Source organism: Ischnura elegans, chromosome 2, assembly GCF_921293095.1.
Source record: "Ischnura elegans chromosome 2, ioIscEleg1.1, whole genome shotgun sequence".
NCBI lineage: Eukaryota > Metazoa > Arthropoda > Insecta > Odonata > Coenagrionidae > Ischnura > Ischnura elegans.
Genome location: NC_060247.1, coordinates 99,363,446 through 99,380,805, shown reverse-complemented (window position 1 = coordinate 99,380,805; position 17,360 = coordinate 99,363,446). Strand labels below are relative to the sequence as shown.

The 17,360-nt window shown below is 41.5% G+C and overlaps 1 protein-coding gene across 2 annotated transcripts in view; it reads right to left on the bottom strand.

The window, feature by feature from the left end:
• The window catches only part of LOC124154235 (growth hormone secretagogue receptor type 1-like), a 509,236-nt gene extending 493,650 nt beyond the window's left edge, over positions 1–15,586 (bottom strand). For both annotated transcript variants that reach the window (XM_046527829.1, XM_046527830.1), the window contains exons 1-2: positions 14,422–15,586; positions 10,154–12,997 (exon numbers count right to left, since the gene is read on the bottom strand). In XM_046527829.1, coding sequence (XP_046383785.1) covers positions 10,154–10,793 — 640 coding nt within the window. In that variant the 5' untranslated portion in view covers positions 10,794–12,997; positions 14,422–15,586. The remainder of the gene's footprint in view (positions 1–10,153; positions 12,998–14,421) is intronic.
• Between the last annotated feature and the right edge of the window lie 1,774 nt (positions 15,587–17,360).

Genomic DNA, 17,360 nt, shown 5'->3' with positions numbered 1-17,360 from the left:
AAGGTCTTCATGTCCTCGAAGGACATGGTAGAATTCGTACCTGAAATCTATACGTTGAAATTCATAACTTTTAATCACATATCATCGAGGGACGTCCTATGTATTGCATGATAATTTCCTTATATCATAATGAAACTTCAAATTGGATTGACTTATTATGAGCATAAAAACATGTAGCAGCTCCACAACGAAAAGATAATAATCTCCATTGGGTTACTTGGTCTCATCATAATATTATTTACAGGGGTACCGATAACGTGAGTGGACCGGGTATTCTAAAGCCAAAGGAATGTATGCCAACGTTAAACATGTTATAAATGAAAAAGCATGTATACTGCTGATGAGACACACAATTTCTTTCCGGCGGAAAAAGCAACCACTAAACTTGAAAAAGATTTCAATTTTTCAAAAGATCTGAACGAGCGACTAAAAAAGAAATAAGTTTTTGAGTTTTGGCTCGGGGTCATTTTTTGTCATTTCCAGCCATCGCGGAATCCAACACCCACCTTCGTTAAAATCGACCACTTTAATTCCCTCTCCCCCAATAACAGCGTCATCGGAATATGAATCGGTTTTACGAGCTCCCCTTTTGCGACAGATTCCAACCACAAACTACCAACTGAGGACATTAAGAAGCAAACTTATGCAAGCTGTCACTCAGTCTGAGAGCTTCGTAATAAAACTAAATACCTTCCAAACGGAATGCTGAGATGAGTTCAGGTTATATGAAGCCTCTTCATGACACTCGTTCCTAAATTTGGACGCTTCATTGGAAAACTTTCAATTACATTCGCGACTGTGCTCCCGCGTAGAACCTAATGGCACATGAGACATCCATGGATTCATCTATTCAATGGCGTTTACTAGGCTCCCTTCTCTAATAAAGACAGAAAAATAATGAAATGTTGCCAATTCCACTCGACTCAATTGAAGCTAAAATGCTCTGAGTAGAAATTGCAAAGTGCCTTTACTTTTCTGTGATAATGGAGGTCCACTAACAATAAGAAGCAGCCGCTATTATCACTTCCTTTTTAGAGAGTTGAGGAAGAATTATAGATTCAATGGTTAAAAAAAAACTAGGCCACAAACTTTAAATCAATCTTTATAAAACTTTCACAGGGCGAACTGATGTTTGTTACGATAATATTTCAAGATATTCATTCACAAAATGTTTTAAACATAATTTATTGGAGAATAAATGCTTATTATTCCTGAATTTAGATGTCGACAACAAAATAACATTAAAAACTAGAATGAAAAGTCCACACGTCACTCTTTTTGAAATCATTATCAGAAAATAAAGACAAATTTTATCACCACAGGCGAAAAAAAGGAAGAAAGTGTAAAGAATGAATTTCTACAGTAGAGTGGGTCCCTAATATATTTTGTCGAGGGCAGCAGAGATAAAGCTTTGAGCCATGGGCTCCATTTCCAACAATTATAAACAATACTGTCCAAAAATAGTTACAAACAGGCGGTACCACCTGCTTTCTTTTAATACTAAACTCTTGGAGATTTCTCGAATCGTGAACCGGTACTTCACTGCAAGGATCCAATATCTTAAAAGGATTTTTCGACCTTTGGACAAGGCGGCAAGCGGCTTCCACAAAGGAAATGGCGAGAAACACAATAAAAATGCCCATCTATCTCTCCCCTTCAGTTTACCAGCGTCTCCTTCATCCGCGTCTAAACTAAAGCTACAGGCGGCAATGAAGTTTGAGACGACGAGTTCGGACCGCTTGCCTCTGTTAGTTCGGAGTGCTAGTGCCAGAGAAGACAGAGGAGGAGGAGGGGAAGACGTGGCGAAGAGTTGTCTAAGTCAGTCCGTCTTATCTCGTCTCAGCGGACAGCGACCGGTCCGGAAGAGACCCAGGAAGGGGGCGGGGCCCGCATTATGCGTTTTTAGTCGAAACGCGGTGAGTAAAAAAAAATGAGTTCCCGGAAATATGCCGGGGCGATATAATTTCAATACGTCCTTTGATACAAAAAAACTTGAGAATTTCCACAAACTCTAAGCTCGATTTCTTTTCAATTATATAGCCAATTAGGTTGATTATACCATCATGTTGGCGAGGCTTTATTGGAAGCACCGTACTGGCGCAGTGAAAAATATTTATAGCGGGAAGTTATGTTTCGAGATACTTCACCCACAATTCCCCTTAACTTGATAGAGGTGAAACGAAGATTTCTTTAAGTTAATCTTCTTTCACATTGGTTTAAAACGGGTCATAGTGTGCTGTGAAAATCCTGTGAACCGGAGTTATGCCGGCGCGATATAATTTCACATTGTTCTTCGGGACAAAACACCAGAGGATTTCCACTAATTGTGAGATTAAGCTCGATTCCCTTTCAATTACGGCAAACCGAATACAATAAGCCACCAAGTTGAAAAAGCTTTACAGTAAGCAACGTACAAACGCAGTGAAACTAATCTATACCTAACAATAATTATCTAAGAGATTTCGAGCGCAAGTCCTTTTAAGTTGTTAGAGGTGACACGAAGATTTCTTGTAAAAACTCTTATTTCACATTGGTTTGGATTAGGTACCTATCATATACAAAATCTCGGTAGGCATACAAAATTCTTAGAAGATATCCACCACTGTCACCACACATTAATAATGCATCCGGAAAGGTCCCGATTGCAATCGATACCGAATGTAACACAGAAAACTGGAGAAGACTTGGACCACTTGGTTTTGGCAACTGAAAGTAAAATAACGATATGAACGTCATTATAGATACAGAATAATTACAGCTAGAAAAAAACCCGTGTCCTTTTTTGAGAGACCTATATGGAAAAGGGTAGATTCCCAATATAAGGGTATATCTTGCTACGGGGGATTCCAATACCGATTGACGAAAAATCATGGTAGCGAGGGATGAGATTTCCGATAGCAAAAATTACGACACTTTCATTTATAAACATATTCACATTGCTTCTAAAATACATATTTAAGAAATCTCTCTCTTATCCTACTTTACTCTTTCAAAAGACAACCGTAGATATATTGCGCGCTAGTAGGTTATAAAAGGACATTCTTGCAAGGAATTTTACAAGATCAAGCAATAATTTAAGCCCGAATCAATCCTTTCACCCACTCCCGAAATTATCTTGAACATTTTCATTCATTATGGCTAATAAAACAAAATTAATGGGCAGATTTAAATAGCCAACGGCACAACAGAAGCTTCGAGAGTAAACACCGAATCTTAAGGTATTAAGAGGGCAATTAAATCACCTTAATCGCCTACTTAGAATCTAGAGTTTAAAATGCACGCAGAGAACTGCGAACATCGAAGAAAGAAATAAAGATGAGGAACATCAAGACATTCTGGAAATTTGATCCATTGAAATGCCTCGCAGAACGACATTCCCTCCAATTGAACAGAATACCCTCTTAAATGATTCACACTGACACTTCCACCTGAACATTTCGGCGAAAAAATATTGCAAACAAGGTCACGAGAAAAAAGCAGCTCCCTGAAGGAAACGAATAGATCCAGAGAATTTACTTTAACATCAGGGTAACAGTATGTGAAATTAATCAGTTATTGCATAAATAATGAATATTTTGCTGACACTACCACTAACATGAACTTTTTACGTAGATTTGACGCTTGCGTTAGTCATCTCCGAAAAACTGTTTCACGCGGTACGTTTGGTCGCCCTAAATAATGCATGAACATTTACTTTAGGGAAATTACGTCATGTGTAAAGGTTAAGGGCATTCACGCTTCGGGGCGAAGGGAGCAGGAGTCTGTCAAATCGAACGGAAAATATAATATGACGATAAGGGGAAAGGTGGGAGTGGAATAATAAGAAGTTGCATTTGTAACCTATATGAAACCGAATACAACCAATTTCGTAATTAGAAAAGTCAATTTCGCATTGCACATACATCCCTCACTATTAATTTCATTGCCTTCGACACTAATGCGATGGTAGGAGGTGGAAATTCCAATTTTGTATCAACACGAATTATGATATTTAAGTCATCCTGAATCAGGCATTTTTTACCTTGATTTGGAAAGAAATCCTAAAATCCGCTGAAGAGAGTGGTGTAAAGGGAAAACATGGAGAATCAAGAATAATTTAAGCTCTAATTTTTATTGTAATTTTCAATATCAACGCCTTGAGATAGTGTTAAAAGGTTAAGAATTTTTATCCCGTTTACTAAATACAAAGCACCGAAAACCCTATTTCTTTTCTGTTTGTTGATAAAGCGCAGTTAACGGAACTTTTTTAGCCATTTTTAAGAAAAAGGCATGTATCTCATATCTCGTTAGGACTTCCTTAACTACAAATTTTCTTGGTCGAGCGTCATATATTGGATGATAATAGGAGCAGAACGGTGTGGGGGATGATTATAAGTACGTGATTTATGATGCGGAGGAGACCACGAGAAGAAAGGGAGTGGAAAGACCCAAGGGACTACTAGGAAATACGTCCTACGTAAAAGGAATGCAAGCCCCTCTTTCGATCCAGAATCGTTGAATAAATCACGCAAGCTCTGTGTGGGGATCTGGAAGGAGAGGACGAAGAATAAGAAAGGATCGTGGGAGTCGTGGCTATTTTTAAAAGGGATGCTCGGAGGAGCTCGCGAAAGGGCTGCAGTAGATCTAGCGGGATCTCGCGCGAAGGGACGCGACGGGGTGACCCAACAACAGGTCGCCTCTCCTCGGAGCAGTCTCGATGATTCACGGTTACCTTGCCCACACTACGTTAACCCCATCCTCTTCAACGCATTCGCAGCACGCGCGGAAGCACACGAATGGTTGACTGGTCGAGCGGAAGAAAATAACTCGTCACGCTTCGCGTAGTACTAGAAAGGTTATCTCTACTTCGATTGAATCCCTATTTCGATTAAAGGCTATCCATCTTTCGATGAAAGGCTATCAGTCTTTCGATTAAAAATCGATTTTTCTAGCAATCTAAATGAGAACCTCGCTTTTCAACAAAAATCGAAATTTGAACCGAAAGATCGATTAATCGAAAAAATCAACGGGTCTTTTTTTAATTGTACAAAAAAAGGATCATACCAGTGCGTGAACATGTAGGTGTACATCCATTTATCGAGCAATAGATTTTTAATCGAAATGAAATGCTCGAATTTTCAACAAAAATCGAAATTTGAGCCAACAAATCGATTATTCGAAAAAATCAACGAGTTCTTTTTATTGTACAAAAAATGTATCATACCAGTGCGTAAACATGTAGGTGTACATCCATTTTTCGAGAAATAGATTTTTAATCGAAATGAAAATCTCGAATTAAATAAAAATCGAAATTTTAACCAACAAATCATTTAATCGAAGAAATCAACGGTTTTTTTCAGTTTGTAGAAAAACGTATATATTATTCGTTTGAAAAACACGGAAAAATAAGTTATCCTCCCATCCCTATAACTTCTATTTACTACGCGTACGCTAGTGTAAATAATAGCGAATATCCCGTACCAATGCCATCCACACTAACCTTCGCATTCTCTAAGTGAGTACCACCATAACAATACGAATGTCCAGACCACCTTATCGCTAAGAGCTTTTTTACAGCAGCTGAGCATTGTGAATCTAAACTTGTTGAGAATCAAACCATTTAATAAAATTTAATTAAATAAACCATTTCAGACTGTTTTATTTCTCCCGCTTAGCATAACTATTTCCTTGCTACTGGTCAATTTCAAAATAAATCGGAGTTTTCTCGACTGGAAAAAATGGAAGAAATAAGCAAATTTACATTTTACATACAAAATTATGCAACAAAATAATAAAAAATTCTTTAAAAGACTCAAATAAGTAGAGTTACGTGATTTTAAGTTTTTGGGTGTCAACAGACGCCCTTTTTGTGTTCTGAACTCCGTAGCTCCGCTAAATTAAGTGAAGTTGACCTATTTTATCATGGCTTAAATCTGTCGTTTTTGGGTTAGCATGTAGCCAAATACAGGAATTTTGGCAAGTTTATATTTTTAATCACATTTTGGGCAGGTTAAAAATAATAAATTCGAGAGGATTTGGAAAAGCACATATGGAATTAATTTTTTTCAGAATTTTTCTTACAACGTATTTCAAAACTCGACGCGATCATTGTTTGATGTGTTTTAATGTTTTCCTCTCTAGATATTAATTAATTTAGTCATTTGAAGACTTTAAAGAACAGAAAATGTTGTCTCCATAGGCCATTAATAGTTCATAGGTAATAATTACAACACATTAATATGTGTTATGGAATAATGACTGCCTATTTCCCCCATGAAAAGCGATTTTATTAATGCGACGTGGCAGTTGAATGGTGATATATATCATTCACGAATGGCATTGTCGAAGTTGGATATCGACATTCGCCTCTGAACTTCAACTAATAGCGAAATTCTAGAAGTCTCTTAAAGCTCCAGAGAAATTCTGTGTCTCAAGGAGAAGCCTATTTGGCCACGTGTATTTATACATTGGCGTTGGAATGTAAACCTTTCGTAAGTCGAAATTTACTTTCCCGACGAATTTTCACTGAAGGCCTGCTTCATCAAATTTTTTTAAGATTCGCGTCTACGTGAATGACCCCATTGAACCCTAAACATCTCCTAAGAATCGAAATCAAATAACTTTACCCTCCTCAAACACCAGACGGATGTAGTGGAATATTATTAGAACACTGGTGAAGTTTCAAGTCAAATGATTCGATAAGTGATGCATAGAGAGTGACTCAGCACCTCAATGAGTACAGTAAGTAGATGGTCTAAGCATCTCAGTGTCCTCTGTACTACTTACAAGGAAAGTCCCTCAAAAGTCACCACCAGTTCTCGTTCAAATTTTGTTGGTTGATAGGAAATGGATACTCGTGAGGTGTAGTTTTTGTTTCAGCTACCAGCGCTAAATATTTTTCGAGATATTAGCGACGGAAAGTAACAGGAAGACTGATAAATCAAGGCAAACCACAGCACAACAATACATCGTCAGTGCTCTTCGTCCTAGCAACAAAGTGTAAGGTTTTTTTGTTGCGCTACGGGTTGCATAGAAGGCGTCTTCCTGTTACTTTCCGTCGCAAATATATCTCGAAAAGTATTGAGCGTTATCTTTTTATCTATTGAGCTGAAACAAAAACTATATCTCATGAGTATGCATTTCCTATCACAGGGAAAATTTTCAAAGAGATCTGGGCGTGACATTTGAGGGACTTCCCTAGTCGTTTGGTTGCTATACAATGCCATATTAATTGAGAAAGGTGGTCAAATCAACTTTCAAATAAGGCAATTTTACCCTACTACATACGCTTAGAATGAATTACAAGGCAATGAAATCTATAGACAACGGATTAAATGCACCGCATTATATTAACTAATGAAAAAACAACGCGTTTACCTAAATGTTACGCTAAACTTCGAGATTCCGTATAATTTTCCAGCACAGCAAAAGGTACACACATTTTTTAGACAACGAAAGCATTCATAGACGGCGGGCTGACGAAATACTCTTTAAATATAACTCCAGATATTCTTGGGCAATGTTTGTTGTGCTCGCGGGTATTTTCAACTCGAGAGCGTAAATATAGACAACAGCAAGAATGCTAAAGCATTAGGGCATCGGAACCGACGCTTCGAATGATCAGTCTTCTTTCTTTTAATCGTTTCTTATTTACAGAATATTTTCACTGCCAAGATGTTTCTCAACACAACTCACCCAAATCGTGAGACAAAGCGGAGTTCAACCGCACCGAGAAAACATTTAAGAGGAGAATCCGCAGGAAGTCTAGACCACAATAGCTATGAGAATTCGCGTCGAGATAAAAATGACGCACACCGCATTGGAAATGATATCATTCCATTTCAAAGAAACTTAAACAAATAAAGAATGTATGTCACGCTGAGACATGACATCCGATTCCTGCGCTATCCAAAGTTTTCGAACGCTAGAAGACGAATATTCCTGCAAAATCAAACCTATCAAAAGCAATTTTTACCAAAAATGATATATGTATATAAAATGATATATGTATATTATAAGTGTAATACATATTTCGAAGCCTGCCGCATTTCTTTTCTCATGGTAATTCGGACATATTGTAAGGCTTGTTAAATCACACGCAGTTTTAACCAGGGATTATTGTAACGTTGAACAATGCGTACAAAATACTTCGGTGATAAATAAATCTTAGACATAACAAACTGTGGTCGTTTAAAAATTTCCTCAGCATATGACTTGAACACAAATATTTTTGGCACAGCTTAAGCTATTTCAATAGTAGTAACGCGTAGTTCATTGCATCAATTAGAAGGAATACGTAATTATTATACATTGCTGGCATTTAGAATTATTTGAAGAAAAAATTGCGGCATGGGAATGCCATGGGAAGCCGTAGTGAATACGCTTTCCCTCATATTTTTCTTTTGCTCTTTAACCTATAAACATCGGAAAAAATATGCTCCAAAAGTGGAGTAAAACTAAGGTATTTTCTGATATAGGTAAAAAGTAAAGTCGTAATAGCAAGTTTATGACGATTTTTATAGTTATCTTTTATCTCACTCAGAATATAAAGAATTTATCCCTAAAGGCTGACCGCAATAAATCCTCTGATAAAAGTTACTTTATCACTCCTATGATTCAGGTTGGCTGGACATCCAACCTCCTAAGTTTAAGAGAATCCCATCATCGATATAAGTTTACCCAAGAAAATATGGCGCAGAATTAGATAGGTAAGTTAGTTGGTAGGTATACTAAATGTTGACACTTTCAATTGAAAAATATTTCTTTTTTTAAATCGCTTAATTGATTTCATTGCGTGAGGAAGGAAGTCATTAAATTTATAATGTATAGTAATAACCATAGCGTCAAGTCTCGGGGAACAGGTAAAAGATTTCCAATATGCTCCTTTAACAAATAGAAGGTTCCAATGGAGACAAGATTCGGAACATTTAAAGAAGCACCAGTTCTTTTAGAAAAATTTTCTGAGATGAAAATATTGAAAAAAACTCAGCTCGTTTAAATAAAAAAAAGATTCAACAATAGAAAGACCAAGTTTGTTTTAAAGAATTTAAAGACCCACGAATTGTTCGTACGCACAGGGGGGGTAAACTCGAGGAAGTTCTCGAATTGGAACTTTTAATCCCACTGCCTACTCCAAATTCCATTTTTTGCAGCACATAACACTCTATATTTGCGTGTCATTTCACGAAATTGGTTGATAAGGCAATTAAATACCAGATAACCTAACAATTCCAAATATATAGTGCTGAAACTATAAAGTGCTGAAAGGTTCGCATAAAGAAAACTTTTTTTTTCTAAGTTTTCTCAGGAAAAGTTTTCTTATTAAAAGTATCTCAACGGCTAATTCTTCATATATTAAAATAAAATTTGGAAGAAAATTAAGGCTAATTAAGGCCTCAATAATAATAATGGTATTGTATTCTATTTGGAGGAGGGCAATTACCATTTCACTAAGGGTCATTTGTGCCAAGGGTAGGCAAGGAAGGGAGGTGAGAAACCCGACGTCAGCAGGCCCGTTCATAACGAAAGACGCAAACGGAACTACGGCTTAACATCCCATCTGACGGACGGACTTGCAATCTTGAATTCACTAAAGCGGGGATCGAACAATCTCTGACAAATCTCCCTCAAAGCCGGAATTTAAACGCGAACCAACATAAAAGTAAGATAAAAATAATGCACCAACCCTCCATAAGCATAATATAATGGTGACGTACGAAAAAATACTTTTTAGCAAACCAATTTAATGGATTATCCAAAAAGTAGGCTATACTTGCGGTGAAACCATATTCAATTGTTCGATAAGGTAATTAATCACGTAATAATTGAACATTCATTGAATTACTCGCCTTGAAAATGGTAGATGAGTCGTCTTCTGAAACTTCCTATAAATATATAAAGCCTATACGACTCAATTTAACATGATTGAGAACCCGAGAAGAATTCCTCAATGTTATTTACCAGGAGAAATAAAAATCGTTTGTTTTTATGCGAAAATTACATATTAAACAATTCTAGACGCATTAGTCTGTCTAAGCGCAACGAAAGAGCCCTCATCCTCCGCTGACGGATGGTGTTGTTTATTGATTTAGGTATGAGCAAACTTTTGCCAATTAAAGATAAATATAAATTCGACGTCAGAAGGAATAAAATGAATACGCGAATTGGCACTCACACATATGCGGTCCCAGAACCCACACTTCCGGTCGCGAGTGAACCTCGACGAGCAGCGTAGGAGTGCAGAGGAGGAGAACCAGCAGATCCGCCACGGAGAGGTTGACCAGGAACACGTTGGTGGAGTTCCTCATGTCCCTGGAACGCAGGATCACCAGCGGGACCATCACGTTGCCGGCAACACCCACACCGAGGATGATGGCACACAAGAGGGTCGAAGTGGTCTTGATGTAGGGCGGGAAAGAGTCCCACGTATCCCTCTCCGGGGGCGCGTGTCCCTCCACCACCGAGGATCCGTCGGCAGCCGACGGAGTCGCCGCCGCCACCGCAACTCCGTCCTCGGAGCCGGCCACGGTGTACTGCCGCGGAGTTTGCGTCCCTTCCTCTGCGGGCAGGGGCGGCGGTGGCGCCGGGGTAGCGGGCGCAAAGGCCGCCGCTGCCGAGCCGTACGACAGGGCGGAACCTCCAGGGCATCCGCCCCCAGGGCATTCGCCGTCCTCCGCCCCCTCGCCATCGCCGCCCCCGGTGGCGGAGGGTGGCCCCCTCACGGGGCTGGGGGCGGCGGCGTCCGCCTCGCCGTAAGTGCAGCACCTGGCCGTCTCAGAAGTTGCTATGGAGATGGTGACCAGGGCGGAGATCATGACAGGTAAGAAGGGAGATGGCCACGGTGGCGTCGTCGCGAGGCGGGGTAAGAGGTCCCACCGGGGGGCAGGACCCCCCTCGAAGACTAGAGGATGTAAGTTTAGATGTGGAGCACGAATAATTACAGGGGGGCTAATGAGAAACTCTATACTCTTGCTTCTGTGTCGAAAAATTCTACAGGTATAATATATGCCCTCTCCGAAAAATACCTTCTCCAAAGAGAAGCAATGTTGTCCCAGCCTATTTATTATATTAATACTGTAACATGGAAGTCCATTGATAATGCGGTAGCACACCTCGCTAAAGTCATCGGTAATTCTTTTCCTAAATTAGAAACACTTTCCTCAATTCGTAAGGGTGATAGGTTGAACACGCACAATTCCTGAGAAAATACATTAACTCTTCAGTCTTGAATTCACGCCAACCAAGGTGTCACGAAGAGATCACTGTATCCGTTGCTGGGAGGATACATTATTAATATGATCTTCTCAAGTGCATAAAATACCTATACCTCAAGTTTAACTATATCACTCAGGTCATTTCACTGGCCAGCAACTGGACTCTTTTAGACATAAACACTCCAGGCAATGTTCAATAACTTAGCTCCTCGATAATAAGCAACTCGCTGACTCACTGAGGAACGAAAACCCACCGAACATGGACGAACAGGGACGAGACGTTGAAGAAAAAATATGAGGAGAATGCAGATTCAAATTGTCCCCCCACACCTTTCGCCTCCCGTCGACAAACACGCGAAGAAAAAACACGACGTTAACAATGTCTTACAGGCAGGCGTAAACAATGTTCACGTTGTGTTCACTCTCTTACATGCTCCAGGGAAAATTTGTGAAGAATATAGATAGGAATAGTCACACACTCTTTCAGTCTCTCGTCGCAAAAAATCTCTCACAAGTAGGCGTAACCAATTTTCACGCCTTTTTCTCCTCTTTCCATATTACTTCTGATCAGACACAGTTGTAGACTCCGAGCACATGTGAGACTCTCGATGAAAAAGCGTTTTAATGCAATTTAATAGGTAAGCCTAAAAAACGTTCGCGTCGCGTTTACTCTCTTGATTATTTATGTCCATACACCATTGTAGACGCAAAGCACACGTGAGACACACGATGAAAAAGCTTGAAGAAAGAATGGCTCTGGATTATTCAATAGATGAGCCTAGAACATGACCGCGTCGCGTGTACTCTCTGGATTATTTCTGAAGCAGACTGCATCCAATCACTTGAGGGAGAAGAACAGTGAGGGAGCAGTAAGTTGACAACTCCCCTCACGACTAAAGGAAAACAAGTGGTCCCTATTACTCTCTCTCGCGCTGATGTCCTATGCGTATAGCTCCTCCTGGTGTGATGCGCGGTAAAGTCTGACATCACCTCTCGACGCCTCGCGACGCCGGACTTGCATCCTCGCACGGCGCGGGACGGGGTGGAAGTGATGATGCCCGCCGAAGGGGTGGGAACGCGAATGATTGTCGCCGTCGACGGTGGTGGTGGCGGCGGCGGGAGACGAACCGTCGGCGGGGGAGGACAGCGAATTTTCCGGAGAAGGGAGGGTGGGAGAATGTTTGGAGAGAGAGAGAGGGGGGGGCGTTTGCTCCTTTACCGACGCGCAGAGAGGGGTTACACCCCCGCATGCGCGCCCCTAACAGTAGCGGAAAGGACAGGAACCGATGGAGGTTGGCGAGACTGTCGTAGGAAGTCGAACAGAAACTGGATTTGAGGATTCGGTTCGATTGTGATCTGGATACTCCCACGACAGTAGGGCGTTCAGAAACTTTTGGAGGTAATGTCTCGGATATGATCACTGGACTTTCCCGGTCTCCAGCGATTCCGACACTATTCTTGTTGAAGCAGATTAGGCAAATAAACCGCGCATTAACTGGGTGAGATGATCGGGTTTTAACACTAATCACGATGCTCCCCTGGTCTTCAACGATTCCGGAACTCTGCCGGGAGCTGATGCATTTCCGTGTAATTCTCCTTACTTTTACAGTCCTTCCGGAAAAAACGAAGGGAGAGGTATTCCAATTAATGCCTCTTCAATTTTGACAGAATCAAATCCTCTTCCGTTTGAAGATCTGTGTCTCCGGGAGGTAGCTGTTTAAGTTCCTGATAATAACTTGATAATGTGAACCAAACTGTGTGAGAATTCAGCCTCCGATTAGCATCTTTCCAACAGGTTCTGATTCCTGTAAAAATAAGAGAGATGTACATTTAAAATCAAATTTAAAGAGGTCTATTAATCAGTATTGAATTAAACTATTTGTTTTAGGTGAGATGTGGTAGATTCGTCCCATCACAACTGGGAGATACTTTGCGGGTGCATTATAAAACTTTATTAAACACACGACGCGTTTCCACGTTGACAAATCAGAAATTTGTCAATGATGCAACAGCGTCGATACGCATCGCGCCTTTGATAAAACTTTTAATCGGATACTGCAAATTTCATACTCAGTACCGATTCGGTTCCGGAAAAACGATTCCGTAAATAAAATTATCTCAATAAAAAGTTTTATCGGCACATGGCAAAATATGACGGAATAACATTTTACGAGAAAATAATAAAACTTTTGAAAGAAGTTGCTTCAAAAGAGAAGACTTGTAGTGCGACCAACTGTTTTATCATGCATCCACCATGAAAACTGTGATATTTTTACGACACAGACCTCACTCCGTTTGGGTTAATGAAGGAGAGGTACACTGTATGGTGTATGCGGGAAGAAATTCAATGGCTCCGAAGTAGCTCCACCGTCGCGGTTATTACTATCATTAACTTAAGTGAATTAGCAGTTAAGGTAGTCTAAGATAGGCCGAGATTGACGGATAGGATGAGGAAGTTCGTTGCATGGTAAGCAAGGAAAAGAAACAGCTGGAGAAGATAGACAATATGCGTAGGTAGAGCACGTAATGAGTGAAGAGGTGGTGCTGAAAACTTCGAAATAGGGATGGAAGAAAGATCTAAGAAAGGGGGGAATTGTGTGGAGTATACTAGAGAGAAGAGAAAATAAAAATTACTAAGCTTTGTGACGACCTGAAGAAGGAAATTCGATATGAATAGGGGAAAAGGGCAGGAAAAGACAGAGATTATTAAGCACCCTCCACTAGAGAAAGGTGAATTGGGCAGGCTATGCCATAATAGCAGTTAAGTGAGGAAGATGAGAGAGGAAAATATTGAAGGAAAAGTCCTTGTAGGAAGATCAAGAGATAGGTTTTTTGGGCAGATACAGAAGGACTCCAGGTAGAAGAGAATCAAGGAACTGAAGGACCTAATTTGGGAAAGGTAGAAAGGGATGTAGAATTTAAGTTTTTCCCGACGTATGATCTGCAGGAATAGTTCTCGGCTTTCACATCAGGTCTTGTTTTGGGTGCATGGTCGCAATGTTTCAACAGTTAAGTCTGCCATCGTTTTCAGGGGTATAACCCCTGAAATATTGTACTCCTCAAGACGAAGGCAGACTAAGCCGTTGAAACGATGGGAGTATTCACCCAAAACAATACACGGTGGAAAACCCGAGAACTATTCCTGGGAAAAGGAATGAATGCATCTTAGAATAGCAATACTATGAACGAAGGGGAACGCTTCGGAATGATTTGCAAAATACCAACCTACCTTACCCGTCGAGATGAAAGAGCAAACACAACAAGAGCGCCTCCCTCAAGGCAGGTGAATAGCTGCACACAAGCAAACACACCCCCGACGGAGATTTAAAAAAAACAAACGCGTAAGTACACAGACGACTCGCGCGAACTTATTCCCTTCCCGGACTCCCCCAACACCGCGACATGCCGCGTGTAGTCGGCGCGAGTCCGTCTTCCGCAAAACTATTCTCGCGAAGAGACGGAAGGAGGAGGAGCGGGTTGGTTTGACACGGGAAAAGGGTGGTGGGGGGGGGGGAGTAGTGGGCGTCAGGGAAGACAGCGGAGATGGGGGCCGGGTAGGCGGGGAGTGGGAAATGGGAGGTTTTGCGGATAAGACGATGGAGGCTATGGTATGAGATGCAAGAGGAAAGGATAGGCGGGGGAGATTTGAGAGAGGAAGGATATGGTCTCGCCTGGAGAACGGAAGACTCACTCGTCTTGGGGATAGGAAAGGAGATAGACACGACTCTCCCGCTGGCTGTTTCTCTGAGGTCTCCTCTCAGAGCGGCTCTTCGTCTTCACCCGTCTTAGGTCACTGGGGTCACAAGAGGAGGAAGGGATTGTGATAGCGACGGAGAACTATTGCCTATTCAAAGAGGAAGCTTGAGGGGGGCTTGCACAGTGAAGAATGGAGTAGGTTGAGGGGATAAAAATGATTATATATGGGAATAGAGCGGACAATGCCGATTCTACTTGATTCCTTGCGTACCCTCACGGAAATATTTTAACCCTCCTTATCAAATAGGCTTTCGATCACTCTAGGGAGTATGATAGGTGCAGGTGTTCCGGTCCGGAAGGCATGCGTTCGAATCTCAAGACATCTAGGGAGTCGTCGAAACTTTTCTACGCGATACAACTACACACGTCAGAAGTTTTTGCGGCACCACCTCACGTTTAATACATCACCAACATCACTTTTTCGGTAGGATTGCGCGTCCCACGTGTCCCGTAAGGGAACTCAAGGGGAGGCATTTCACACAGCTCCACGGCTTCGACACACCATCACGCGGGAGAACTCTAAATTCCGTAGCGGCGAAGCTTCGCTATTTCCCAATCGGTTTTCCGCGCCGTCGATCCAGCCGGTCTGCGGGCGAAATGGTCGCGCGTTTATCGGCAGCGGGGGAAGGCCCCGCGGACGTCCGATAACCTTCTCTCGCCGCGTCTTGGCCCGCAATAGCCGGCGAGCGAAGAAGCAACTTTGCCCGCTCTCCTCGGCCTATACCCCCCACCCCACCTCTGGCGGTTCCACCGGCCCTCCCCTCCGCGGTCGCCAACCCCTTCCCCGCCAAGGCTGACTCTGCCGCCGGCGCCTTTGCCACAGCTCACCCTCCTCTCCTATTCCTCCCTTTCCATACTAATACGAACTGTAGATACTTTTTGCACTTCACCAAACTTTCCCTGGATAAAAGCCTTAAGTCCTAACTCATTTCAAGTTCTTTTTCAAAGGAGTGCTAGAAGAACATATGTCGATAAATAGTCTAGTGTTTCTGATATATTTTAGGATAACAGGAATAAGATCAGAGGAGCGCTAAAACTTAAATAGTCTTCAGTGTTTCAGGTACATTTTGGGATGACGCGATTAAGATCAGAGGGGGACTTAAACTTAAAATGTATTCAGTGTTTCTGATACATTTTATGAAAACACGATTAACACTAGAGTGGCACTGAAACTAAAAGGGCAATAATGTCCTTAGCGGTGGATTTCCGGCGACGTAATCAAATATCTTAACTATATGCATTTTCAGCTGAAAATAGCACTACAACTACATCCTTGCTACAACTCACCCTCCCTGCACCCACTCCCTGCCAAAACTATACTTTTTGCACATAACCAAACTTTCCCTTGGCCTTAAGTCCTAATTCGATTGAATTTCTTATGAAGAAGAGCGGTAAAGGAACGCAAATAGATAAATAATCTTTGGTGTTTCTGATACATTATAGGATAGCACGAATAATATCAGAAGGGGCACTAAAACTGAGGAGGACTAATTTCAGTCACAACTTTTGTTTCCGCGTGGACAGCCTAAAAAATGAGAAGCGTTATATAAAGCGGGCCATGGTCACTAATGTCCTTAGGAGTGGATTATTTTCTGAATAAGTAATAAGTTATCTGAACTACATGCATTTTCGGCTGGTACTATCACTGGGAAGTTTTCCGTCAGGCATTGCAATGGTCTGAAATTTAGATACACGTCAAGGGAAACTCGAAAATCTTCCTTAGAGCGACAAAAGTAAGCCATATTGGATAAAATACATAAAGTCGACGGCAAAACATCTCTGAAATGATATCAAGTACTATCCAATACCAGAAATTTTATTTAAGCTCCTTCTACAGGAGGTCAGTATTGGAACATTTACATTAACAGTTGACTGTCTCAACTGGGGCTGCATACATTTTAGGATAAAAGATTTAAAATCAGAGGGACACTAAATAGCGGGGACTATTTTTATCCCCAATTTTACGAGTATTTCCGCAAGAGCAGCACTTTCGTTCGATATTTTCCCGCCTGAATTAACTTCCCCTCCGACAATGGTTCGTTTTCACTTGTTTCGCGGGAAGGTATAGGCAGATCGGAAAGTTCGAAGGTGTAGGGAAGGTGGGAGAGGGAGGGGTGGGAGTTTGAGGGGGAGGGGAAAGGGGACGGTATCATGTAAGCGCCACTGACTTGTTTTGTTTCGAGACACGCCCCCCCCCCCTCCTTCCTCCCCCCTACACGTCCGGTTTCACTATCCCCCACCCCCTCCGCCCTCTCACTCCAACTCACAACCAGTCCTCTCTCAGTCAGAGCTCCTCTCTTTCAGACAATCGGCGTCGAGTAATCAAAGCACTTCGAATCGCCGACGACCAGATTCACGTCCGTTCTGCGCAAAATCGACAAAGGCACTGTTCATTTCACAGAATAGGACTAC